Genomic DNA, 27,434 nt, shown 5'->3' with positions numbered 1-27,434 from the left:
GCGAGACGTCGATCAGCGATCAGATCTGGAATCTCTTTCCTACTCCAAACATACGCTGTGCATATGCACGCATGCTGCACAGTGCTGCGTGTATGGTTTGAGGTGAGGGAGGCGCCGGTTGGAACATTAGCAGCATCAGTGGAGCTGAGGGGACCCCTCCTAGGTGAATGTGGAGGCATGTACATATGCATGTATTAATGCCGTTGCATAATGGCAGCGTTGGTAATGACGCATCCTCCCGCTGGCACCTTAGCGTGATGCCGTTTTAGAATCCTCTTGGGGCTCGTGTGTGTGTGTAGGTTTTCAGTTAGTTTTTTTTTTTTGTTGTTGTTGTTTGTTTCGTTCTGTTCGACCTCCCCGCGGTTTCGTCTCGTATTCACGTCTTCACTGGCTGCTTGTGCGAGATTACTGTGCGTGTCCCAGAGTGCTCAAGTCCCAGTTGCCCTTTAGCAACAGTACATACAGTTTTGCATGTTTCCAGCTCAGTGAATGTGCTTTAACTCACCTGTGGCCCCCATTTAACCCCTTTCCTTTGTTCCAACACGCATGAATACCATCGACGCTTACACCAGTAATCCTTTCCAGTTGTGTCCTATGTTTTCTGTGAATTATGCTTCACTTGTGTTTCTCACCAGTGCATACGTAGTGCTGCCTACTGTACTGAAGTTTAGAGAGCTATCTCATTACTATTTCCTCTCGTGGTTCCCTTCCTCTCTCTATTATTCTTTGCTTTTTTTCCTTTATCTCTTCTTCTTTGTATCTCAGTTTTCTTCTCTATAGCCTTTCATCTAGCTAAATCTGTCCAACTCAATAAATCCTGTTAAAGTCAATGTGAGGAGCTCCCCTTAGTTTCATGCCTGCCAGCTAAATCCTGCTGGAGCCCGGGCTCTGCTGTCCCTATATGGAGATGTCTAAGCCCATGTCTAATGTGCCTCAACATGTAGGGAGTCCCAGAAATCCAGTGACTCCGGTCCAAAACAGGTGAGTGGGAGAAATGTACAGAAAGTATGATGGGAATCGTGCTTCTCATTCATTCTCACCGCAGAAATCCAAATAGGTTCAAATGCATGCTTGTGCAATGACAGTCGCAGCACATGCGCACTCAGCCCTCCAGGCGCCCAGACAACTTTTAATCACAAGAGTTACCTGTGATGCGAGAGCCCCGTGCGGTTATTTTTAGAGGTGAATGAAATCTCCTCTCCGCCTGAAGCCGAGGGCCTCTGGGAGATGCCGGTCCCCTGTGTTATAAACACAAGCAATGCGAAGCCATAAAGAAAGAGGAGGGACAGGGAAAAACAACTTACCACAGTAATGGAGTTCATTCCCCATGCGCAGAATATTACACAAGCACTAAACAGGCGCCGGGCCATGGAGGGACAGGCACTCAGTCCAGCCAGCACGCTGGCACATTGAGGCCAGGTCGCAGACGCAGGGAAACGGTCCTTGTGAAAGACGGACTGTTGGATTTGTTTGACTCCAAAGCATATAATGGGTCTTGTTCAGCATTTGCTTACGGTGCATTAAAGCCCTGCATTGGTGACAGATATGGGTCTGAGTTTTCACGCGCGGGACCTCGTGCACTCCATCACATGCGTAATCACTGCTTAACCCAGCACCAGCTGACCCTGTGTTGGACTCACCACCAGCCTGATAGAGTGAAATTGATCTATCTGCATGCACATGTGGATGCTTAGTGAAGCATATTGTAATAATGGGAACCATTTTTCCCTTTTTTCGAGCCAAACCGGCTGAACGTGCTTTGTGAAACAGCCCATTTGCTTCTTGAAGACAAAAACACATCTGTCCTTTACTGCTCGTTATATTTGTCGGTTAAGTTAAACACGTTTGTCTTATTTTTAAATTTGTCAAATTTTTGGTAATTCTGTCAATGTCACACACTGTCAATAAAGCTTCACTTTATTTGTAAGTGCCGCAAATTAAGCTAAGCCCTTAAAAACCAAAGGGTTTAATGCCTTGTCTCTTACACAACCAATGCAGATGTCACACATGAAGTAAACTGGACCATCTGCTGCTCTGCTATGAATAGTAAATCTACCTACCTCATTGGTACAAAACGCATTGACACCGCTTCTGGTTCGCTCACTTGCGCACACACAAGCACACACCGATAGCAGAGCTGTTGTGCAGCTGGGCTTCAGTGTCTTGCTCGAGGACACCTAGACATGACCTGAGGATCCGGACACCGATCGCTGAACAAGCGCTACATCTCCACTGTTGTTAAAGTCTGATAGCACGTAATTATTTCACTTGACTCTATAATATTATTCATTCCCTCTTTACTTCCAGCTCTTGCTGACTTCCCATTTTGAAAGTGTTAGCTTTTTTAATAATAACCAGAGTCACAGTTCCTTGTGAAGCACTTATTAAGTAGGATAACCATTTGGTTCTTCAGCGAGATGAAAACTCGCGCCTCACAGCCGTGGAGCCTTTCTGTGTGAGAGGCAGGTTAAGCTGACATGATATGACACAACACTTGTGTTAAACAAAGTAGACGGCTTCTATCAAAGCAAACTAGTGCTTCGATTTTTGTAAACCGCTGAATGGAAGCAGGAAAGAGAGAGCACGATTTCTGGTGATAAGAATCCATTTTGTTAGGGATTGTGTGGGTTTGATTGATAGATTTTTGATTTCATGCTAGTGTTATTGTTATTTAATGTAATAAAAAAAATATAATAAAACAATTGTAGTGAAATTGGCTCTTTTAACCTGTCTATGGAAGTTTAGTCTTGTACGTTATTAGAACAAAGCAGGACTAATAGAGACACTTTTAAAAGAGAAGCCTTGTGTGTATTAGATCATTTAAAAGATGGTATGCAATTATTCCTTATTTTCCTAATTCATTGGACGGGAGTGCCAGTGTGAGATTACAACAGCTTTTCCCACTGACCAACATCCACACATTCCCTTTCATCCAAACTTTTAAGAAGTAACTGAAAACATTAAAATCAAATGCAACCTTCTCGGTCCAGGCATTTAAAGCAATAAGGAAAGGACACATGTGGATGTCACGCCCCATACATTCTCCATCTCTTTCCTCTTATCAAGGTTAATTTGAGGATGTAAAAGAATTGTCCAGAGATGCACCGTGGATCTGATGACTTGTCAGATTGATTTGCCCTTCATGTAGCATATGCCTCCGCCTGTCTCTTTTGACCGTTGGATGTTAAGTAGGACATGACAGCACGCCGCACGTCATGTCATTGTGACAGACAATGCTATTGCTTAACCATCTTGTCTGCATAAAGACTATGGATTGCTAATGCATTCAAACAGATCCCAGCATTGGCTCCAATTTGTCCCCTGTTGATACACACTAACACAGGCACACAGAGGTCCCGTGGGCCTGTCTGATTGAGCTTCCTCCTGTCTGCTATTCCTCATCCATGTGAAATCAATAGAGGATCTGGGATTGGAGCTTGGGCTAATTGAGCCCTGCTCGCTCTGTTCTCTTGTTGCTGCCAGGAACGTTTTGTCATTGCAGCACCTGGTTCACACCATGGGGCCAAGGGGAGCCAGTCCACGATCAGATAGGGCCCTCGGATGCCTCAGTGAGGGGGAGCTGCATGTGATTGACTGACCTTGTGAAGTTGAGCACTCAGGGGAAGGGCAGAGCGTATATTGGCGTCATACATTCTCGTGTCTTTATTGAGGCTACTGGAAGTTTCGTCCAAAGTTATCAGAAAGAGAAATGCACAGTTTATTGTCCAAATAATTACAGTCATAACTATTACTAGGTGGGTTTGTGGTAGAGCAGTACCTAATGGTCAGTGACATTATACAGAGAATAGCATATTATAATATAATACACACATTGTCTTGGCAGGAACTCTAAACCAGAGCTGCTGTGTTTACACTTCACACATGGTTTCAACATAGCCCCGGATCAGTAACCCATGATAATGCGTCATATCAAATGCGGCGCCGGTGCTTGCCAGCGTTATTCTCATGAACTGCTTTCCCCTGCTCCTTAATGTGATAAATGGAGATTCCCTCCATCCAAACCATCTGCCGTCAGCTCCCCGCCCTTTGCTGCAATTCCAGGTTCGCGTCGCTCCATCTGTCAAAGACTTGAGGGAGCGTCACCATCAAAGGCGTCCCCAGCCCATCGCTGGGAGAAGCGGCAGCAGGAGTGAAATCGCTGGACCTCCCTCGTTTCATGCTCCCCTGGTGCCCGTGCGTGCACTCGCCCAGTTGATGAGCTTATTTGTGCCGTCCGAGTCACCGATACCGTGCCCCTTGTTATTAATGCGAGAAAATGTTTTTTGACGACGCTCGTCAAGGTTAAGTCTGTGTCACTGAATCACAGGCTAATTGCTGGGAGAGCTCTTGTTGTAGCTGTAAATTAATTAGCCGGTAAAAATTAGAAGCAGTTATTGCTGGTGGCTATTTTATGCTCTGTGTCCAAGAGGTCTGCAGTTATTGTGTAGTTCACATAAAAATCAGCTCACTGTCATTTGGTCAATTAGAAATTTGGGTTAATTAAAATCACCTAATTTGTTCTAAACACAGTGTTTAAAAATGGCTGGAAATGTAAATATGATAAGATCAGCAATGGACAGTTGAATAAGGAAAATGTTATAATCTTGGCAAATAACACTAAGGCTATTTAGGGTTTTTAAAATTAGTTTAGCCACATTTATGCTGTGTTTATTCGTAGCTTTTACAAGTATGTGAATATGTTTAACACATGCATATTTTATTTGTTTATCCATTTGCTTATTTGTATAGTCATGTATTTTTTACAATACTACACACCTGTGCTTGGGTTCCTGAAGCCTGTTTTCCAGCTAACAATCACAATGAACTTTGTGATTTAGGTTAGCCCTCAAATCCATCAGCTCCCCTGCCCCCTTTAAAGAAGCCTCCTGGGTTTTGGACAGGGTCGTAGGCTGAGGCTCTAGCTCCACTCCACCAGCTTCACCAGCTTCTCCTGGGTTTCCAGCTCCAGCATGTTTGTCCAGTCCAAAGAAAATTGTGAAATTAGGATGTTTTTCATTTAATTCAGCAGAATGGTGCATAATATTTTAAAACAGTCAGCAAATAATGAAATGTTTTAAGTTCCAAAGGCACTGGCTCTCATAATGTGTCTTTTTCCCCTGTAAAGCTTAATGAGCAAGTGTTCACATATGCACTTTTCCTGTTTAAATGCCCTTTCTGCGCCTGCTCGTATTGCTTCAGGTATTTGTTGCTTTGTATAGCGAGACACGCCGGCAGCAGTACAGCGAAAGATTATTGTCAGCGTAATTGGCTTTTCCAGGCCTGATTTGATACGAGCTTCTTGTCTGATCCACACACTTCTTTATTATCGAGTGTAATGGAAAGACAATGAGGCTCACATGAAACGTTCCCCTCACCGTGTCTCAAGAGAAATCTCCTCTTGTGTTTTGTTTCGGGGCTCTGGGTCAGAAAGCAAAGTGTGTCTCGCTGTCAAGAAACACACTCGCATAGCAGCTGTATATTAGCACTGTACACATGCTGCTCTTGAACACATTTTGAAAACGGGTGCCTAAGGACTAATATGGAGGGTCTGTATCAGCAGTAAGAGGATGCCTTAGTTAATACTTCTGCATTATCGATGACCAACCATCTCACATTTCCCTGGTCTAGATCTCATTGTCCCTGCATTTTTGATAAGCGACAGCTGGTGGGAGGAATTTGGTATCAGAGAGCCTGATCCAGTTCAGTCCCTAGTAGGCTGTCCAAGCTGACATGGCTGTCTGCTGCTGCAGCAGTCTGTCTTGTTCACCAAGCAGCTGAGACATTGTAGAACACAGCTTTCCTACACTATTATCCCAGTCAATATCTGCTACTGCCAGAGGAGGATACAGATGGACAAGAGATTTGCACTGGGAAAACTGTGATGCAGTGCAAAGGAAGCAAGGAGATTCATAGGTAGCACAATCAATTTCAGGAATCTTTTGTGGTCCTAATTATATATTGACGACACAATTTGTAAACAACATAATTATAATTTGTAGGATTAATTATTACTGGAAGGTCTCAGGTGAATAAGAAAGTCACTCATTTTTAATACTAGCTACTGAGTTGTTACTGTTTTTTTTTTGGTTGTTTTTTCACGTTGCCCTCATGCCTCTGTCATGTCCTCTTATTTATTGGTGGTGTAGTGTGAGGGTTACAACGGTTGCTTACAGTCGCTTAGGGCTCCTATTTTGAAATGTATTTTATATTTATAACATGCTGCAGCATGGCGGAGGTGGTGTGTTGTGCCAGTGACAGCGTTGACCATGTTAATTTAAGGACACACATAGCTGTGACAGTTCTTGCAGAGATACCGTCTCATCTATTGCATTTATTAGGACCAGTATTATTTTTTTCTATCATGGTTAAGAAAGAGAGTCTCATAAAGTTGGTTTTAATGTTGTCCCTATAGTTGGACCATATCATAAAAGGAAAACCGCATCAGTAGGTTTCTGTGTCTTTACATCTAAAATCCCCTACATTCTTTTTTCCTACCTGTCACAGCATTATTTCGTCCCCTTTGCTTCAACTGGCTCCTCCATTTCCTTTATTTCCAACATCATTTGTTTTACCTTCACATCCAAAGTTTTGCGATGACTGATATATTGTGTAGGGGAAGGGGATGAGTAGAAGAGCATGGAGAGTGAGTGAGTGAGTGAGCTGTTTTGAAAAGAGTGATAAAGAAAGGAAAATGAGATTGCAGAGGTTGAGTAGAGAGGGATGGAACGGGTCTAGAGAGCAGTAAAATGGGTGGAGGAGTAGGGCTTCTAGCAGTGATTACATTGTCCATCAGGCCACAGGATGGCCTGCATCAGCCCACAGGATTGATGTTTGACAGAATAATTAGAAAACTGTCTCAGCCTGTAATCACTGGAGCTCATCTTGCCAGAGAAGAGTTCTATTCCCCTACTGCCACATATGGCCACACAAACACGCACACAGACACACACAGGGTAGTCCGAAGCGTCCGTGGTTGACTGGTGTGTGGGGTAGTGGGTTGATAGAGCGGTATGATGGGGGTGTTCCTGTTTATTCTTAAGGAACCGAAAGACTTTATTTGCTGAGGTGGGGATGGGGAGGCAAGCGTGGCACCTCGCTCGCTGGTTCACTGAAGGCAGGAGTCGGGAATGTGCTGGTGCTTCGCAAGGTGTAGAGGTAGAGTTTATGGAGTGGAAAAAATGAATTAAGAGGAGTTTTACTACATGGGGCGGTACAACAAATGTGATATTGGACTCAGGACTCTTAGCGCTGCATTAATTCTTTGAGTCGCGTTCTCAAGAAAGACCGGGTCACGTGCCGTAAGTGCTTCGAGGAGGCTGTTTTCTTTGTGAGCAGAAAACATGTCATCTGTTTTCAGGATCAGAGGGATCTGCGAATGGAAGCAATTTGCAGATGCTTTTTAGGTCAGAAATGGAAAAAACACAGAAAGCTTCTTGCCTTTTCCCTTTAAATATATGATATATGCAGCCAGTTTACTGAACAGCACTGTATAAGCTCTAATGTTCAAGCCAGTCATTGTCCAGTCTATTTAGCTCTGGACTAGAATAACCCTGACTCAACAGTCTTTACAACAGCCTCTATTTGGCAGCCACTTATGACCTTCTTCACATATGGCAGTTAATGTTTTAATAATTATCTACTAACCACTGCTCATTCACAACTCGATACACTTTTGCCTTTGAGACATCGGCTTTGTTGACTGGTGCTGAATGTTAAGATTGCATGCAGAACATTTACAGGTCACAGCATTTTAGTTCCACACAAGGTTCAGCCCGGCTGCTTCAGCTATGCTTTAATATGGCATCATTTCACTTGGCTATGGCAGATGTTTGTACTTAAGTAGGTTTGTTTCTTTATTTTATTAGCTTTTGGTAATCTATAGTTACCACTACTCCAAAGTATAGATGACTGGTTTAACCATTTAAATATGTAGTTAATGTAGTTTTGTTGCCTGCATGTCTAAGATGATTACATTTTCCCACCTTACAGTTATCACCCTTCTTGACATTGGGCAGCCTCCGGATAGGGTCTCTCCTCAAGCTCTTCCTCATCCTTATGAGACTTTTATTGGTTTCACGTCCGTCTAGTACTTGCACAAACCCATAACGGCTAATTGATATGCTGCTCCGTTCTCTAAAGCTCCATCAAAGGTCTGCAGAGCCATGTCGACCTTAGAGCCACTGGTCGCCGCCATAAAAGGCAACTAAAAATCCTTCATTTTTGCATATGAGAGCGAAACACATGTCTTTTTGATGAGACTCGAGGACGGGGGGAATTTCATGTAAAACCTTCTGCTGCAAAATAGTATGTGGTAGGCAAATCAACATGCCCAATCAGTGTATGCCGGGCTTTTTGGAAATTAAAACCTGGTCGTCTCCATCTGTTTCGTCCAGGCTTCGCGTATTTCTGGCAATTTAGCAGTCGTTTCTCCAGACAGAGACTGGATTCTGTGGAAGGACAGAAGTAGGGGGAGGGGGGCAAAATAAATCTTTTCAATCAATTCCCCAAGTTCTGTCAGGTTTATTCATTATGGTTAAACGTCAAATCATAAATTGTCAAACAGAGTTGAGTGTCGACAAAAATACAGTCATTATTTTTCAGTAACCGTTTTGAGTGAGTCATTGACAAGGATGGAAAAACAAATCAGCCGGCTTGTAGAAAACAGTGCAGTGCGTGGAGGCTGGCGAAAGTTAGAGAATAACTTTTTAATGCATCAGAATTACAGCTCTCCAAGGTTACCCCAGCCCCGCTGAGTTGCCTCTCGAGCTAAATATCCAGTTGCAGCCAATATTAAGTCTTCTCCTTCTCTTTTCTTTGTGTTTCATTAGTCCCTGGTGTTTTCAATACTCACTCACCCTCTGCACTGGTATTTATAGCACCAGCGGTCAGTCCCCTACTTCACAGCATTTATCACTCCTTCCCATACTCCTCTGTTTTGGCCACAAGGTATGTAGAAATGTGTCATAGCTACCGTACGTGAGGCTGACGAGCTGAGGCGCGATTAGAATTACAAATCCAGTGACCCTTAGACTAACGTTTGCGCAGGTTCAAGGGGCTAATGTTTTGCCGCTTTTGACCACGGCTGCACCTTTACCCCGTTTCCTTGTGCAAACCGACTGCTTCTACAAAGGATGAATGCTAAGTTGTTTACCTATTGGTGGGATGCTCTTCGCGAAAGGTGAGCGGATGGCCTGCGCATTTAGACATGCAAATGGTGGGGAGGTGACAAAGACGAGGGCCAGGGTGATGATTTGCCTTGCAAAGCACACCCATCTGCCCTTTCGATGGCTCATTGGCTCCTAAGATCAGGTGCAATCTGAACTGAAATCATTTGGATAATTGACCTTCTGTGTGCATACATTAGAATAAATTAATTTTGATTGGCCGTACAGCATTAGGAACAAAGCGGGAAATGTTGGCTCTTTTATATTCAGCTGCCGGTTTGTTGTACCCACTCTCCGAGGTGATTATGTATGCCATTCCCATACTATTATGCATTTTTTTCATATTAATAAAATAATTCCTTCCTCTGTGCAGAGTAAATGGTGGTCTAAGCACAGAACCAAGCTCAACTTTATAGGTTAAGCTTCAATCTGACTTAACGAAAAGGAGCCCTCGCAAATACTGTGTGGGTGCATGTAAGCATAAATTTGTTTACAGATTTCAGCTCGTGGGTGGCGTAAATAAAGCTCAGCTCCGCAAATACAATTTACTCTAAAGACATTTAAGTTTAAAATATTTCAAAAACTGAGGCAACAGTCCTGGTTTCAGCTTTTATTCCCACTTATTACATTTAGTTATGAGAAACATGAAGTGAAGCACCTTTTGTGTCTGATCACCCGTGTGTTATGAAGTATTGAGGCATTTGATTGACGGGCGTTTCCTGCTCGGTGCATCCAGTGAGATTGATTGTTCAGACTGTTGGCTCTAAATGCCTACTTATGCTCAGAGCCTTGGGATGAGGCTGCGTGCGTTGTTGAAGAGAATAGGCCAGCCTGCACAGAGAGCTGTTCATTGGATGAAGCAGAGGCCCTTTTTATTCTGAAAAAAAGAAGCAAAAATCAATCAAAGCTATTGTACAAACACTGGGCATAGCCAATACAGCAGAGTCCCAGTGTTTCCCCCTGAATAGACCCCTTTGTGTTGGGGCAGCTAACCATAGCTGTATTCTAACTATTGCTCAGACGTCCTCACTGCCGTCTTCTAATGTTTGTAAAAAAACTTAATTGAAGAGTCAAGTCTCAACAAAGGCTGGACAGCACTGACAGGTTCTCACAGACACAACATCTATTGGCAAAAGGACGTGAGGGGAATTTGGCCTAATGAGAGCAAGATGAACTTCTGCCAGAGTGACTGGAAAAACCTAAGTGAAAAGGAATCGAAAGCATGCAAGCTCACGCCTGACACTGTTTCTGCTGCTTCGATCTCAATCCTGTCCAGTCAAGAGTTAACTCAGCAGAAAATAATCTGCTTTTGTCATTCTATGTATTTTACAGAAATGTTTTCTCTGATAATTATTAAAAAACTGCGTTAATTAGAAGATGCGTCACCAGCTAAGACAGTGGCTGCTTCCTAATGTGTCTGTTCCATCACACCTGAATCGCAGTGCAAAGCAGCTTCCATCACTGAGTAGAAGCAATTCAAATTTTGATTAAAAATAATTGTCATTGTGCATCAAGTAGTATAACAATAATGTCAACAAATCCAGTCATTGTGATCAAACCGGGTAATAATAAGGCTACACTGCATTTACCTTATCAATGATTGGAAATGCAGAGCGTGCATTCTCCAAATGCTTAACAAACTGGTTTGATCTTAAGATAAATACACGTAATGATGCTTTGCAAATCAGTGAGATACCAATGTGTTGTCAAGTGCATCTATTATCTTTCATTGTTCATCATCTTATCATTATCATTATTATTATTATTTGGATGAATCTGTTCAAATTAAACTTCAACACGCACCTATACTGTAGCTCTACAAACTGACAGAGGAACCAGCTGTGCCGCTGTCAGCAGAAACGGACAAGGTCAAAGTAGAGGACATGTCATTTCTCTAAAAATACATCCTTGTTGCTTTTGTTTTTTGCCTGTTCACCTCTTGCGTGACATGAGCGGAAAAAGTTAGGACTAGCAAGTAAGTAGAAGGTTTATTAGAACGGGCCATTCAATGATTCAAAACACATTGTCCAAGAAACAAAATAATGTAATGCAACTAAAGACACATCTCACCCGCTGAGCAAGAGACTGAACAGAAAGAAAATAAACTAGACAACAGCTGAAAGTGTAGATAAAATCCAGGAACCTGGAAAAGAAAGAAGTGTAAGACAGTCTTATGTTTGACACAGCTGTTGCCAATTGCACATGCAAATATCAAGAACAATATTCATATCTATCTCATGTAGTTCCACACGCTTCCCAGTTTTTTTCCAGTATTCATAAGTGACCTTGCTGTTCCAGTAGTGTGTGTGTGTGTGTCTTAAGGAACCCAACGCAGTGCGTGTCTCATTTCTGCCTGATGGACAACCATTAACCCTCGGTGAGGAGGTTGAGGAATATTTATGTGTGCCTGTCAGCTGTGACATGACAACCTCTGGGGATGAATAATATGCCTGCCCTACACTGGCTCCAATTGTTGAGTTCCGTTCGCCGCAAAGTGGATTGCGTGTGCGCATGTGTGTGACTGTCGATAGATTTGTGTGCGATTTAATGCGTGCACATTAGGTGTGTGTGTGTGTGTGTGTGTGTGTGTGTGTGTGTGTGTGTGTGTGCATGTGTGTTGAGGGGCAATCTGATACCTTGAGGTGTACAGCAGTGGACGAGTTCTACATCCGCTGGCTGACATCCGACAAACCTCCCGCTCACCACAGAGGCCTGTCTCCCTCAGTCTGCGGCTTGTGCCTGTTCCTTTTTAGCCGTGTATCTGTCATTTCCATATACATATTTATGACTGCGTGTCCTAAAACGCTTTGCCAATTAGGAAATTTAATTTAAACACAACTAATCCTAAAATAAAAACGGATTAAACTAAAAACAAAACAGCAACATTGTGTTATATGTTTGATTATCATGTTAACGACCATGAGACGTTAGAAACATGGTCATTAATTGAACTCCCAAAGCAAAAGTACTGGTTTCATATTCCAAAAAAACCCCTTGTTGATGAGTCCAGAGGTTTGCACATGCACATTCAAACAAAGGTGAAATGTGTTTTTTCACACCATATGAAAATCTCATCTGAGTTATTATAAATTTAGACGCATCTGTTGTGTTGTCTTACTTTTTTTTTATATCACACTTTTCCCTGTTGCCACAGCAATAAGTAATAACTTCTGACATCGCTGAAGACCTAAGTTTCTCAAAAAGGTACTGCAGCAATCTGACTGTTAGCCTAATCTATATAGTGGTAAAAATTCAAAGATAGCATTTTTAATGGCATTTATATAAACCTAATGTCATTTAAAACCAAACTACTCCTTCACCAGCTGTTTTTTTAATTTATTTTTTTAACTGCTGTTTCTCTACAAATTTGTTTCATGCAACTCCTCTGGCTCTTCCAATTGGCTGCAATTTTTTTTTATCTGGTGACAGAAGAAGAAACAAGGACATTGGCAGCAAGTAGCATATTGAAGGCATCTTCAGTACCTTCTTCATTTGAACAAGCTGCCCAAGTGTCTGAACAGCCACTTCAAAGCCTTCAGCCAATGAGGTGAAGCCACTACAGCACCTCCAAGCACCTCTGTGCACAACTGGCTTCCATCTCCATGACAAAGGGACCCGTGAGTTAAAGTGCGTGGGGTTTTTTTTGTTTTTTTTAAAGAACTGACCTTCAGGACAGCATTCAGGCACAACGAGTGCATTTTAGAAACCAGTACACTCACTGTTAATGGCATTGAGAGAAGTCATAAGCGTGTGATGTTCACACAGCGTGAGTTTCCTTTTTTTTTTGCACTGTAGCAAGAAATAGTGAAGCTGTTATTTACCTTGATGATGTGTTGAAGGTTGATACAAGCACACGAGCATAGTGTTGCCTGCAGCACTCGGAGTTGTCTTTCCTTCATCTTTTGTTTTCTTAAGTGGTAACATCTGAATCTGCTTTGGGGGAAACATTGCAATTTTTTTATTAAATGATTTAACACAAAATACCATGCGACACTTAGAGATCCGTTATTACAATGATCTACAACTGCAGCGAGGCCTCAGAACGTAATATGGGTCAAGCTAGTCTGAGTGCATGTCAGTACGGACCTAGTGACAACAAAACATGACGACTGCAGCAAATGGAGCTCTAACGATAACAAAAAACATGAAAAGCAAACTCGTATTTGGTTGAAATAAGGCGGGAGTCAAAAATAGAGCTTCCAGTCACGACGTATATGGACCCTTTATGTGCCCGCTCCCCGTTTTAAGATGTTTTCGATTACTTTGGATTATTCGTGCTGCTCACACCTGTCAGACGCGTTTAAAATAATGAAATGAGAATGCCTGGCGAGGACTGGATCAGAAGGCGGACGATTACAATCATTAAACACCACATGCTGCATGAGTTTATTTCCTGACTGTCATCATCAACTGGCCCAGACTGGAAGTGATTAGATTTCTGGCTGCGAGCAGCGACGGGGCTGTGTCACAGGAAACCCGGCCCCTAATTCACTGAGCTGCATCCTTCACTCTAACCACCTGACGTATTGTAACTGTCTCCCTCACAACAGGTGTGAATTACTGTCTGTTTCGGACCACGTCAAGCTGGTGGGGCTGGATTGCATGTGCTTTAAAGATAAACCTGTCTTAGAGAGGTGGAGATTTCCACCGTGTGACCAGTAATGCAAAAGCTGTGCAAAAATATTCCCTTTGTAGGAAAACGGGGTTTGACTCCACACAGGTGCAAGGCAGTTCTCGTGTTCCGTGACCTCAGCTCACTCACAACGGACCGCAAATCTCAAGGCAGCGTGGTTATGTGGGTTGTGGAGGAGCCTCCCCCTTTTTTACACACTGAACCCAGAAGCAAAGGCGTGGCTGACATGACTGGATCCTTTGCTTTAGAGAGAAAAATGGTTGGAGGAACCTGGAGGGGCTGTGGGCATATAAAGTACTTTTGCTAAGGGTAGATAAGAAGCCGCTGGAAGATGTGGATAAATGTGAACAAGACATATCAATGCAGAGTAGGGCTTAGGCTGTCAGATGATACCACACCCCTTTGGAAATGAATTACTAAGTCGCTTGTTGTTTGATTTCTGTAAAAGATATCAGGATGGCGGGAACTTGATTAAAATAAATGTAGTGACTGTGTGAATAGGAGCTGCTTTAAATGTGCTGTGGCTGATTTGAGTGGTGGGATCTGTGTGTCCTCTAGATGAAACCCTCTCTTCCCCCAGGCATCGATCACCCAGGTATCGAGCTGCCTGTTGCAGGGAGGGTTCTTCTTCATCCCCCCCCCCCCACGTCAAGTGAAACTTCACATGCCATTGTCTGTCAAGAGGAGTTTCCAGCGATGACACGGCCAATCTTTGACACAACGCTCAGTCTGTCTCATCGCAGTCCCAAGAAGGGGCTGTCATGCTTCAGCAGGCCGGATAATTATTTCCCTCTTATCCATCCTCGCCAGGGCCAATCCTAGCCTTCAATAGAAGCCGGGGACCGCACCACTTCCCATCACCTCTCGCCGTCTCTTTTCTTCTCCATCTCTCTCCTTCCATCTGTTTCACTTCACCTCACTCTCTGACTTCAAGACCCTCTTTTCCCTCAGTCTGTCTTTGTCATTCTTGCCTCCTTGCTCGCTGTCCTCGCTGAGAATGGATTTGCAAGGGCAAAATAGCACCTCGCTTCGACGGGACTGATGCTCGGCGCAGTAAATACTCAGTGAAAGATTGCCCTGTAAACATCTCCCTCGCACGGTTGCATTACTAATTTGATCACGTGTGCCGCCTGAATACGGTTTGTAAACAAGGCTATATTTTTCTTATTCTGTCATTTATTGTGTACAGTATATTCAGACCTCCATCAGTACTGAGCAGTCGAATGCTGCCCAGATTCCTGTTTTGTTGCTCGTGTTTGTTCGCATCTGGTTCTCATGCTCCCTTTGGCTTCGCTGTCGCCTAAAATACATATAAATGTTAGGTAGTGAAGCCTTTTTGGTTTGGATTGGGCTTGACAGGTAGACGGCGCGCTCAAACAACATATATTTAGAAGAAGAAAATCGTAAATACCCCATTGATTGCGTCAGGCAGCCCTTTCCTCCTATCTCGCTTCAAACACGGGACAGAAGAACGCCAACAGCGGCCCCGTCTTCCCAAGATGTGTGATTAAAGCCAGCGAGGGCCCGCCTCGATTTGGAAGGCGTGCATGTTAACCTGTGGCCTCGGGGCCAAGCGCAGCTGATCGAAAACAAAATGAAGCAGGGCCTGCCAGAGCAGTGCCGGCTGCCTCCTGTAGATAAGGCAGAACAATAGGCCCTAATAGGCCACAGAGAGACACACACCCATCTGCAGCCCTGCCTCTTCTGCTCCTATCAGCCCGCTGCTAACAAAGGAAACAAGATGCTTCTCCCTTTCTTTGCCTTTCCTGCGGAGAGATTAGCGGCGCTTACCAGGGCCTGGGCACGGAAATGTGCATTTGAGTGATAATTCGGCAACGCGCGCGCAACTTGTGACAGGGAGCCCCGCAGAATGAGGCTGACGACAATGCGTGGATTCCCCCCTGGGCCGAAACTTGGAGGAGAAAAGTACATCGTGTTTGTTTGCTTTTCATGAAGTTTGCGAGCATGCGACGCCGCTACCCAGTGTTGTCCTCAGTCCATATTACCTAATTAGACATGCTCTTATTACAATACACGCGCGCTTTGTCAAACATTCATCCGAAACACATTTCTTTGAAACATGCAGCACTGAAGTGTGGCGGCGGGGCCACGTGAGCACGTCCAATTGTCCCGGTGAGGTTCCTTTTTTATCCTAAATGCACTTAGCGGGGTGTATAATAAGAGGCAGAAAAACCTGTTTCTCCTGTGAAGGCCATTTTTTAACTTTGATGGGGAAAAAGAAGCCTTGGCAGGGCTTCGGAACGCCGGCAGCAGTGATCCTATTTTGTAAAATTTAAATCATTCCACTGGCACTCAGGTGAAAGGCACAGGCTCATGCCGTAACACCGTCTGAAAGAGCACACAAAGATCCCCCTATAAAAAAAAAAGAGCGAGCTGGCACGTTATACCTGACGCCTTTTTATGCTGAGCTCTGACGGAAATAAAATCAACCCCGCTAAGTTAGCGCAGCTGAAGTGGATGCCTTTGAGGAACGGTGGGCTGTGTTCAGATTGGAGCGGGGTTGAGGTGCTCAGTGCTGTGTCAGACCTCAGATTATGAAGAACCCGAACGTCTGGACTGAGCTGAGCAGTGATTTTGAGTGGGACCCGCCAAATTCAGCTCCTGTTCTTTTCGACCAGATGTTATTTAGCATCTTGGTGAAACTAATGGAAACATGCCTGACCAGATCAGAATCCTAGGGATATGCAAGTGTGCGATGCAGTAAGAAGGTAAATGCTAGAAATGTTCAGTTGCTTGTTTGCACAGAGAAAATTCCCTCTCTCCTGTTGTGCACATGCTTGTAAACCTCAACCAGAGATATCACAACAACAGAACAAACTTCCAGCGAAGTGCAACTCGGTTCTCGCCACATCCATATTTCTATAAACTGCATTTACTTCTGTGCCAAACAAGATAAATCATGTCTTATGTATCATTAATATACATAGGTGTCAATAGGAGACGCATGAATGGAAGAAATATGGTTCTTCCCAACAGAGACAGAATTGAAAAATGGGCTGCAGATTGGGGCGAGAATAGAGCCTTCCCCGGCGAGGGAGACGGAGAGGAGGCTTCTAAATCTCTGCTGCCCCCCAGTGGAGGCCGGCCAACGCCGCCAGTGAGCGGGCCCCAGATTGAGGGACGCTGATGGGAGGGAGGCAGTGGTTTGGTCAGGACGTGGTGGCCTCCTTTGGATGCTTTTCTTAATACTCCAACACAAAGGACAAGACTCAGCATAACCTTTATTCTTTAGGAGGTATGAAAATAACTGGTTTGCAGGTAATAAAGCATAAAATGATACAACGCTGCAGCAAATCATTGTAGAAATGAGCCTGACTTGATTTAAAATGGACCCAACAAAAGCTCATTACATTCAGCATCAACTTTTTTTTTCTCAGATGCACACAGTATCTGCTAAAATAGGCCGCCTCGATCATTATTTCAATACATTAGAGACCTCATCACACAATATTACTTACAGTATGTGAACTGGAGGTCGTGATTCATTTAAACAACTGAGCCGTGTTCATTTTTTTTTGTTTGTTTGTTTTTCTGCATCCCTGTGATGCACTTAATCAGCATGTAGCAGTTCTCGGCGTTGACCTAACAGTCCGCTCCGTTCCTCCGCCTGCCGCTCGAGTCTTTATTCCACTGCCGGCATCTGTGTTTGCTCTGGAGCGCTGTCGCCTGCCCGCTGTTTCGTAAGGAGATGCTCATTTGGATAGCTTGGTGGAGGACAACGCCGTGGCTGGCGCTCTGTCAGCCGTCCAAGTCCTTGATCTTCTCTGCCTGTAAACATCATTACCGCACACGGAAAACATACACACTCGCGACGGGACCCCCGCGCTCGCTCGCTCGCACACGCACGCACGCCCCCACAAGCTGCTCATCTAAAACGGCACTGACAGATTAGCAGTGATTATAAACAAACATGGAGGATTAATCCTGTGTGCTCTCAGTCTACTTTTCCACTGAGCTAGCCAGGGTAATTACTAAGTGTTAGATTGTCAGCGTAGACGCGCACACACTCTCTCTCTCTCTCTCTCTCTCTCTCTCTCTCTCTCGGTCTTGCTTTAATACTTCGAGATATAAATTCTGTGTCATTTTGTGAAAGAGACCTTTCTGCGGAGGTTTTAGCACGACGGCTGAAGTGAACACGCGCACAGACAAATTTGGGTATTTGAGCGTGACAAAACTGACTTTTTATCTTCATAACTGTTTTTCTTCTCATCTCCACGGTGATAGTCAAATTCCGTAGACTAAAGCTACACATGAGCGAGCCACGCTGGGTTTGAAGCAATGTGTAGCTTTGCTTGTTTGTCATGTCATCACTCTTTCACCTGCTGCTGCCCTCTTAATTTCAACGCTACATCATCTGGTGCCGCCTCCGTGACAGTGCTGTGTCGTCGCGTTGTGCATCATTGAGCTTGTTCCATTGTCCACAAAAAAGCGAGGATGCTTTTCTGTTGGATTTTGGGTTTTTTGTTTTTTTTTTTGGATACTTGGGAGTTTTTCTGAAAGCTCTTAAAGAAGTTTTACAGAAATTAGATAATGTGTGTTTGTAGAAGTACAGGATATAAACAGTGAAAATGTCCTGTTTTTTCCCCATTGTGGAGATTTTGTTTGTTTTGCACTGCTTTTGTTTACCGACCACAGATGTCATCTGTACAGCAGCCAGATATTTTTGTGTACTGCTCCTTGTATGTAGCAGCGAGTGTTTAAAATAAACATACACTATAGGATACAGTGCTCTGTATTTTTGTTTGTGTCCCATGCTGCAACAGGTGGCAAATATAAAAACACATGCTATATTTCAGTTCCAGAGTTTGCACTCTGACCACAGGTCTGTCAGTCAATAAATGACCTCTTTGTTTTCGCAGGTCGAAGCTATCCTGGTGAACATTTTTGGTGGCATCGTCAACTGCGCCATCATTGCCAACGGCATCACTAAGGCCTGTCGAGAGCTGGAGCTCAAGGTTCCGCTGGTGGTCAGGCTTGAAGGTTGGAACACCACACTTCATTTGCTTACATACAGCAGTCCTGCCCCCCCTAGTCTTCCCTTGAATCATGTAGTCTTGATCTTGGTCTCGTCTGGGCTTAAAATACTCAACGGGCATTTAATAATACATATATTGTGTAACCCTGCTAATACATCTACTTCTCATCACTTATCTTTATACTTGACATACTGGACATGAGCCCAGCGTCTCTAACACCAACACAGGCATTGAACAGTCAGCCACTCTCTAATTATATGTTTTAAAAAGCTTTATTCACTATTCAAATGAGCCTGTTCCTGTAGCCCTTGTTATCTCTGCTCGCTGTCTGCAAACCACTAGCTATTAGCTGATATTACGGATACAAAGACGATAATGGTGGATAATGCAGCTATTACAACTAATTTAAATATAAATGTGTCTATATTTAGCATGTTGAAGGAACAGATCTTTACTGCATTAGCCTGTATAGGCAGAGCCTCGTTTCCTTTGAAAGCCATTGTATTGGAGCCATTGTATTCTTGCCGCTCTAGTCACTGGAGCCTATCCATCTTCATTGTGGCCCAGTGTCCCGGTAAGAACAGCAGTGCATTTCTCATACATGTCACATCCTGCCGCACCCGTCATTAGTGCTCGCCGCAATGCCAGCAGAGACAGCGCTGATTGGCTCACCTTTTCCCCCGTACATGCTAATGAAACCTGTTTGTGGGCTCCGGCGTGCGTTCGCGTGTGCAGGATGGCAGCGGCAGCATCCAGAGGCTCACGGCCAGTCGGAGGTTCCCCTTAATTGTCAAGATCCTGCTGAGTGGGGGGCCAAAGCACAGCGCGAGCACACAGGGCGTTTGTGCGTTAGCCTTCATGTCCTCACACACTGCTGCTAATGTGGTTTGTAGGTCAGAGAGCGCGTTGGCTTGTTTCAGCAAGAAGCACTAGGAGGCAGTTAGGACACAATAGACTGGAAAGTTGTATCGTCATCTGCACTCAAGGGTTTTGTCCCCAGTTGAATCTCTTAACACGTTGTTTACATAAATGAAATAAGCACAGTCAACCATGACATTATGATGCACCATTATATTCTTGTCAACAAGATTTTAACTATGATTGAATGAATGACTCAGATCAGATCAATTGGCCTGTTGAATCGTCTTATACAAAATGTAATGGAGTGAGTCAGAGGCATTTCTAATACAGCTCAATGCAGTTTACTGTAAATAACCGCCAACTGTGCAACTTTTATTGTGCACATAAAAAGCAAACACCGTTGATACTAATTAAATGTTTAATAGCCTTTCAAAAATATAAATATTAAAGGTTAAATGAAACTACTGAGAACCAAAAAAGCAATCTGGGGATTGTGCGAGCGGCTTTAAAAGCGTATCGATGTGCGCAACACCGCTTTCAACACTTTCTACCCTAAAACCTTCTTGAGTAGGTGTGAAAGTGTTTTTCTTGTCTGAAGTCAATTTGCGCTTAAGCCAAAACTGCAGCTATAATGAAGACAGATGTGTTATTTAAGAACAACTCCCGCAATTCACCTGCAAACAAAGTTAGAAGAAGAAAGAAACGCAGGTGCTGGCTCAGATTCCGCCAGTATGGTGCAAGATGCACATCTGTGACATCTGTATCCAGCATCTGTCATCTTATTGTTGATTGAGAACACAGAGCATTTCAAATGGGAGTTGCCGGTGACACGTTCCGCCGAGGAAGAAGAAGAAGACGCCGCAAGATTGGCAATTAAAGCAAACCCTTAATTAGCCAGTGCACATTTTTCATTCTTGGCCATTTAATTCAACCTCACAGACAGACGGAGTCCAGAAGGTCACTGCTGGTGGCCGGTCCAACCACATTTTCCTGGTGGGGGCCTAATCCAAGCTTTAGTTGTGGGTCATTACATCCTGGCTTCAGTCTTGTGGAGAAGATTGGTTCAGAATCAATCAGCTCAGCTTGCTGGGCTGACCGTAGGGCAGCGAGAACGGCCACACACTCTTCAACAGGATCAGAATGGATTAACTGGCACACTTTTAATTGGGAGGGCTCTTAATATAAAGGCCTGGCTCGATCGCGCTGGTGGAGAGTGGTGTATTCCCACACGCGGAGGAGAACGAGGACTAGGCGCCGATCGGGGTGAAATAGTCGCACGGCGCGTTTATTGTGTATCGGCCTGATGAATTGCAACCGGAACACCTGCTCCGATCCATCCGCCTTAAATGCAACGGATTCATCAGGGCGCAGACGTGTACACACACAAGTGGGATAAGAAGAGATGCATGAGGAAGCACTGCCCCCTTTGGCCACGGTGTGAACACAGACACCGTGAGTAGACTGAAAAAAATCTCTTAAACGGCCTCGGGGTCCAGAGAAAAGGTGACTGAATTCGCTTAAATCTGTACATGGGCCTATTGATTTACTGAGCCCTTCCACTACTGTCTGTCAACCATTGGCTGGACTTTCCTTGCAAGGAGATCTGGCCATTTTCTCTCACCCTTTAATTACACAGGTCCTATAGTAAAGTTTAGATGGGTCCTGGCAGTGTCATTATACCTTAAACAGGGCCAAGTGGTGCACACATACTGAGATATATACTGGATGCATGCTCTGTCTGCTGCTTCTGCAATAGTTAGACTTTAAATCTATACTGTATGTTGTCTAAATTACTCTTTTTCTTGTCTAAAAAGCACGTAAACATTATTGGATTTGAGCAGTAACCACAGCAGTCATGCAGACACGTGGTGAATTAATACAATATATAGACTGACTGTACAGTTTTAAACTAGGAAATAATGACTGGGTAGGACATCAAAGGAAAAGGCGCCCGCCATTTAGGAGAACCCTGCTCTCCGTTTAAACGAGAAGCTTTTGATGTTTGACGCACAGGAGCGAAGGAAGAAGGTCTTAATCTTCTTTATCTGTGCCGGAAAAACACTCACTGTTAGGTCCTGATTATTATGAGGAAAGTCTGAGCAAGTATGATGACACTGAATCATAAAAGGGACCCTTTTAATATTTGAGGTAACTGTGCTCATCATGAGACATCGGAAGAATGACAAATCCCGTAGAAGCTGGAAGAAAAGTTATACTGGTGCCAAAAGGCTAGAACATAACAAACAGCAGTATTAGTTATTAATATCAGATACACAGATGATTTTTAGCAACATCAGCTACTGGTCACTGCAGTGGAAGCTGCAGACGCAAATCCCTCCGGGGATTAAATTGAAAGAGGACACGTTTTGTGGCTTACAAGTTTTGGTTTTTATCTGTTTTTTTTTTTTTTTTTTTGCTGTGCTTCTTTTAAAAGTCACGCGTCTGATGCAAGAAAACAGAGTTAGATGAAATTCACGCCAGCACAGCAAAGCCAAGCCCATTGTGGAGCCCCCTCGTCCTGTTAGGGCGGAATGAGTCCCAACCCCAGGAGCTGCCGCCTCAGCAGAACTCCAGCAGCACCGATCGTCCCGCCCAAACACGCTGGACCGCACCTGACTCACATTCAAGTGACACAAAGTAGTCACAAGTGAAGCCTCTAATTGGAACGACGATCCAACAGGAGGCGCAGACGCACGTTGTGTTTCCTGATGCAGTATATTGTGATCCTCCCACTGGAGCGTAAAAACCATCTTTTAAGGCCATTCAATAATAATAAAGGTCCTGTCGCTGGTGTGGTCCTGCAGGGTGTCCTGTACGTCCTCATCCAGCCTGTGAGTAGGTCTCTGGCAGCACCTAGTGGCTGCAGGTGAGCACACACTCCAGCTGCCTGCTAGCCTGTGCTCGCTCGCCCGCTCCCTCTCTCTCTCTCTCTCTCAAACGCTGGAAGTGAAACCTGTAAATGCACGTGTTCCTTCTCACTTCTCCAGATGTGCGATTCGCCCTTCATACATTACATTGATAACACAGCAGTGCTGAACAGCGCTGCACACACCTTTGCTGCTGCTCATGAAATAAAAACGGCACAAATGTATCGTTGGCTCTATTTATATACATATATATTTGCATATTTGTCTCTCTCTCGCATTCTGCCTGCTACGTACACACACTGCTGTCACAGCTGTTCCAGGCCTATTGAGTTGAGTGTTAATCACCTGCCCGTGTGATTATATGGATTCGTCCAGTCCCATGAAGGTTATCGGTCCGTGAGACGTACGGCGCTGACCCCTCTCCTCGCTGCGAGCGACAGGAGCGTCGGCTGAGGCCCTAAATTGATCGGACGCACGCGGCGAAACTTCAGCGCTGTTGGAAAACGACTTGGGGAAACACTATCCCCCCGGTCCTGCGCCAGCGCGGGAGCTCTTCCTGCTCTCATTCTAATTAATTACATCGCAGAATTGATTGTTTGGAGTGTGAGCCTGCAGAAATGTGTTTGGAATGACTTATTATCTGGCTGGACAAAAGAGATGAAATATTAGGCGCTAAGTGGCGCTGGTAATAGAATTCCCCATGAAAGGTCTATTGATCAGGGCGACCGGGCCTCCGGAGAATTCACATATCATGCAGTCTTAATTACACGCCAGCCAGGAGTGCGAAGGTCAACCTGTGAGTGCACACAAACAAACGCTCGCGCACACACCTCGGCGCCTCTAATTACACGCCATTGGTCAGAGCCAATGCACAGAAATGGCAGTCACACCACACGCGTGCTGTGCCTACGCTGTGTGTGAGCCTGCTTAAACTGTCGTGTCATGGGTGAAACACACAAGTCAGAAAACTAAAAGACACTCATTCTGGACACAACCGCTCACTCTCACACGTAGGCGTGTGTTCAGACTGTGGGGACGACATGCAAACGCTGACTGATGCGCCCGGCTTTTTTCCTCCTGGCCGTCACAGCATGTTACGTCCATGAATGTAACACAAACAGCTGGCTTTTGTTGTTGCAGCAGTGGGGGAGGTTTGACCTTTAACCCCCTGTCGTCAGCTCTGCTCCTGTCTCTCCTCGTCCCTCCGTCCGCTGCCGCCGCCGCCCTGTGTGGCGACAGGCTTGTCGGGTCCGAGTCAGTTGTTGTTGTGCGCTGTTGTTGTGGCCTGTTGTGACCGCGCCGCCCCGTCTCTTCCAGGGACCAACGTCCACGAGGCCAAGCGGATCCTGACGGAGAGCGGCCTTCCCATCACCGCAGCCGACGACCTGGACGACGCTGCCAGGAAAGCAGTGGCTGCCATCAAGAAGTAGAGGCGTCGCCTACAGTCCGACGACAGTGCATCCGCCCATGACCCACGTCCACCACAGCCTCAGAGCGTCACCGTCAGCCTTTTCTCACACATGCAGACCTCCACACGTCAAGCCTTCGCCTCTCATGGGCTTTTTATTGTTTCATACTCATGCACACTGTCTCACCAACAATCCTTATCGCAGGTGTTGAGGTGATATGCGCTCTTATCACCTTTTATAGATTCCTCTGCTGCATTTAAACCTCTTATTTTTTCTTTCATAAAACCATAATAATTGAGATCAGAATGATCTAGTAGCTTCATTAACACTTTGTTCATTCCATTTTTGTTTTGTTTTCTTTGCATATTGTGGGTTTTAAAGTTACAGAACAACTGACAGTTCATGGTGTATGGGTTTATTTGTCGGCACTCTGTTAAAACAGGAGCAGCAGGTAACGTTGGAACAATCTTTATTGTCCATGTTAGTTCTCAGCCGTATTTCTGGGCCACAGGCGATGTGTGAAGCATCCGTGCATCATATCCTGTGTAAGTGCTTATTCACTCTATTGTACACAGTGTGTAACTGTTTAAACCTGTGCCTACTACATGAAGGCTTAAAGATCTTTTGTAAGTTGTCTTACAGACTCTTTTGGTCTCTGCAATGGTTTTATACAGAGATGCTGAAGAAGCAAAATCACGTAAAATGATACTTTCCTTATTGAAAATCATGAATGTATACAGACAGGAATATCTTAAATACAATGTGAAAACTGTGTAAATAATTTAAGAGATTAAAAACAAACTTAAGAATATCCTGTCGTCCTTGCATAGTTTAATTTGCGTTTGCTGAAGAAGAGCGAAGTCGACGCTGAGTCTGTTTGTTTTTTACTGGAGAGATTATGTTTGCCGGGTAAATGGGATGTCAGTGGATAAAAGCAGTTTGTGCATCTGTGTCTGTAGGATCTCAAACTATTTTCCATCGTCTCATTTCAAGACCTTTGCAGAAAAAAAGTCGTTTGCTGAACCGTCCTGATTTTGAAGAATATTTCAGCAAATCGTTGTGGTTTTATACAAATCCATGTTTGTTTGCTTTGTAATACAGTAGATGTACTGTAACATAACGGCACAGAACAGTATTTGTGCTTTGGGTTGAAGAGGACGTGTGTTGTTCTCACCAGTTATCAGGATCCGCCAGTCTGAGCCGTTCTGGTCTATAAAACCTCAGGAATCAAGTTACAGCAACGAGCCTCCAGCGCCGGGCGCTCGTCTCCGCGAGGGACTTGAGAAGAGTGACTGTCCTTCATAGGCCCCGTGTGGATGCTACAAAGTTGACTGAGACCTCTTCCTGTCAGACACACTGACTGTGTGATGGATTATCTGTTGGGCAATCTGAGAGGACATCCAGACACACAGGATGGGCTGCCACCGCCATGACAGACACACACACACACACACACACAAAGCGGAGCTCCTCAAACAGCAGAACTTCTCTTAAGCACCTGTACTATATATGTTCTTGAACGGGCACAGTGGAGGGCTCCTCAAACGGGCCCTCTGGCGTTTACTGCTGCACCTTTAGCGTTTAGAGACAGGTTAGAATTAACTGCCAACACCCATGCAAAGCCCACGGTTAGTGCAACCTTCTATAATTTATTTATAATCTATTCACTTCCAGCATCTTATCGCTGAGAGTCATCTGAAGACAGACCCAGAGGTGTGCGGCTGCCGGGCCGTAGAAATGGGCTGAAGGGTTCAATAATTGCCTTATTTCATGCTCTTCCCTCTGTGTGTCAGAAATGTGCCGGCTGATGGATTGGATGGAGGAATTTAAGGCTTGTTAAAGCAGCCTTCTCGGGCCCTGATATTGTTTAATTCAGTGTCAAGCTGGAGGTCACAACGGAATGTGCACACTGATTTAGTGGGAAAAATTAGTCCCGCTCTTTCATATAAATATAGATGGGGGGGGGGGGGTTGGAGGTCAGCGTGGAGACCGCCACCATGCAGCCGCTGCCGTTCGCCCCTGGAGGTGAGGTGTTGTTTTAAAAGCCGCTCTTTTTAATTAAGCTGAATTATTATGCAGGGGGTGTTTGATTTCCCACCCACGGTGACTCGCTTTATTTGTCTCAGTAATTGTCCATTTTGCTTCTCTTTTTTTCCCCCAAATCGCCTTTTTTTTTTCTTTTACGCGGATCTGAATTGATGTCAAAACGGTAATTGCCACTTTATGAAGCTGCCTTCGGTGTTTAAGCGCGTTGGGAGAGCCGGCGCTCGTGAAGTACATTCTCTCAGACAACGGGGTCAAGGCCGTCTCTTAGGAAGTATTGGATATTTATTGAGTAATTTGGCAGCAACAACTATGAACATATTAGTTCATAAAAAAGCAATAGCACTATGAATTGCCTCCAGCTATTGTACTCCATCTTTCAGAGACAAGGGGTTGTTCAATATTTACAATTTTCTGGCTGTGCATCTGTGGACCAGGCGGCGGTTAGATAAGGTGTGTGTGTGTGTGTGTGTGTGTGTGTGTGTGTGTGTGTGTCCATGCACACGCTCTCTAATAAAGACAGCGGTCGTCTCCTCTCACGTGCGCTCAGCCGCTCCTCCTGACAGAAACCTGAAGTGATGCAGCGGCTCTGGCCTCACCTCTCCACAGCTGTTATTGTCTTTCTGCCGGCCTGGAAACATAAAAACCAGTTGTCAACAGGTTTTTATGGCGGGGAAAACGCAGCGCGGTGTGGAGGAGCGTAAAAACGTCAAGCGCGAAGGTCCTCAGATTTGGCCTTGGTTCGAAGATGAGCAGAAAAATCCATTTCCCCCTCTCCCAACTGTTGTCAGCGCGCCTGCCATTGAAGGACTTGGAATCGATTTAAATTACCTTGGCCGTCTCCAGAAAGTGAGCGAAGTGGAGGCAGATTTAAAAAGTTGCAATAAGCAGCACGTCTCCTCCGTCTTCTTTTTGCTCCGCCGCAGTCTCTCGCTTCCTGTCCGTCTTCAGCTTCTGCTTCAGTCTGAAGTGGAGAGGTTGGAGGCGGGTTTTATTCTCAAAGGGTTTTTGGGATGTTTTCCATCAAGCGTCTCTTCCCTTGTTTAACTATTAGTAAAACAATTAGCCTTTATTCAAACCTCCACTAAGATCATTTCATTCATTCAGTCTCTCCGTCATACAGCTTTCTGTCATTCCTTCCTTAGATCTCCTCCTCTTCCCTTATTCTTTGACTCCTTTCCTTCCTCACCTCCTACTTTACTAACTTCCCATTATCTTTTTTACTAAACTCACAGACAAACAACAGCTGAGGACAAGTGAAAGCTACCTATTGTCGTTTTTTTTTTCTCTCTTCACCGTTGTTAGGCAGAGCGCCCACGTCTGGCGGAGCCTCCGGTAAAAAGACGGAGCCCAGTAGTTCAGAGCTCATTTGCTGACGTCTGAATGACAACACCCACTAATTAACGCCGCTTTAAATTGCTCGATAATTAGGCTCGTGACTTCCCCTCGCGGACTCACCG

The 27,434-nt window shown here is 44.6% G+C and overlaps 1 protein-coding gene and 2 long non-coding RNA genes across 5 annotated transcripts in view; 1 reads left to right on the top strand and 2 right to left on the bottom strand.

Annotated features, from left to right (window-relative positions):
- suclg2 (succinate-CoA ligase GDP-forming subunit beta) overlaps window positions 1–24,742 on the top strand; it is a 64,923-nt gene extending 40,181 nt beyond the window's left edge. Inside the window, exons 10-11 of the mRNA XM_029150187.2 lie at window positions 18,678–18,798; window positions 23,840–24,742. Of these exons, the coding sequence (XP_029006020.1) occupies window positions 18,678–18,798; window positions 23,840–23,952 (234 nt within the window). The 3' untranslated portion in view covers window positions 23,953–24,742. The remainder of the gene's footprint in view (window positions 1–18,677; window positions 18,799–23,839) is intronic.
- On the bottom strand, window positions 9,760–15,370 carry LOC129604112 (uncharacterized). 3 transcript variants are annotated; one of them, XR_008694757.1, is made up of 3 exons: window positions 15,209–15,370; window positions 11,801–13,094; window positions 9,760–11,307 (listed from the first exon to the last, which is right to left on the bottom strand). It is a non-coding gene; the product is annotated as an uncharacterized LOC129604112 (long non-coding RNA). The 3 variants fall into 3 exon arrangements; XR_008694758.1 differs by lacking the exon at window positions 15,209–15,370 and having other exon boundaries at window positions 11,801–11,925; window positions 12,986–14,039; XR_008694756.1 differs by lacking the exon at window positions 15,209–15,370 and having other exon boundaries at window positions 11,801–14,039.
- A 505-nt stretch (window positions 24,743–25,247) lies between the features above and the next one.
- On the bottom strand, window positions 25,248–27,120 carry LOC129604113 (uncharacterized). Its single transcript, XR_008694759.1, has 3 exons — window positions 26,806–27,120; window positions 26,515–26,605; window positions 25,248–25,349 (listed from the first exon to the last, which is right to left on the bottom strand). It is a non-coding gene; the product is annotated as an uncharacterized LOC129604113 (long non-coding RNA).
- Between the last annotated feature and the right edge of the window lie 314 nt (window positions 27,121–27,434).

The sequence above is a fragment of the Betta splendens genome, chromosome 5 (assembly GCF_900634795.4).
Source record: "Betta splendens chromosome 5, fBetSpl5.4, whole genome shotgun sequence".
Taxonomy (NCBI): Eukaryota; Metazoa; Chordata; class Actinopteri; order Anabantiformes; family Osphronemidae; genus Betta; species Betta splendens.
The sequence above is the reverse complement of the archived record's forward strand: the minus strand, read 5'-3'. Positions and strand labels throughout refer to the sequence as shown.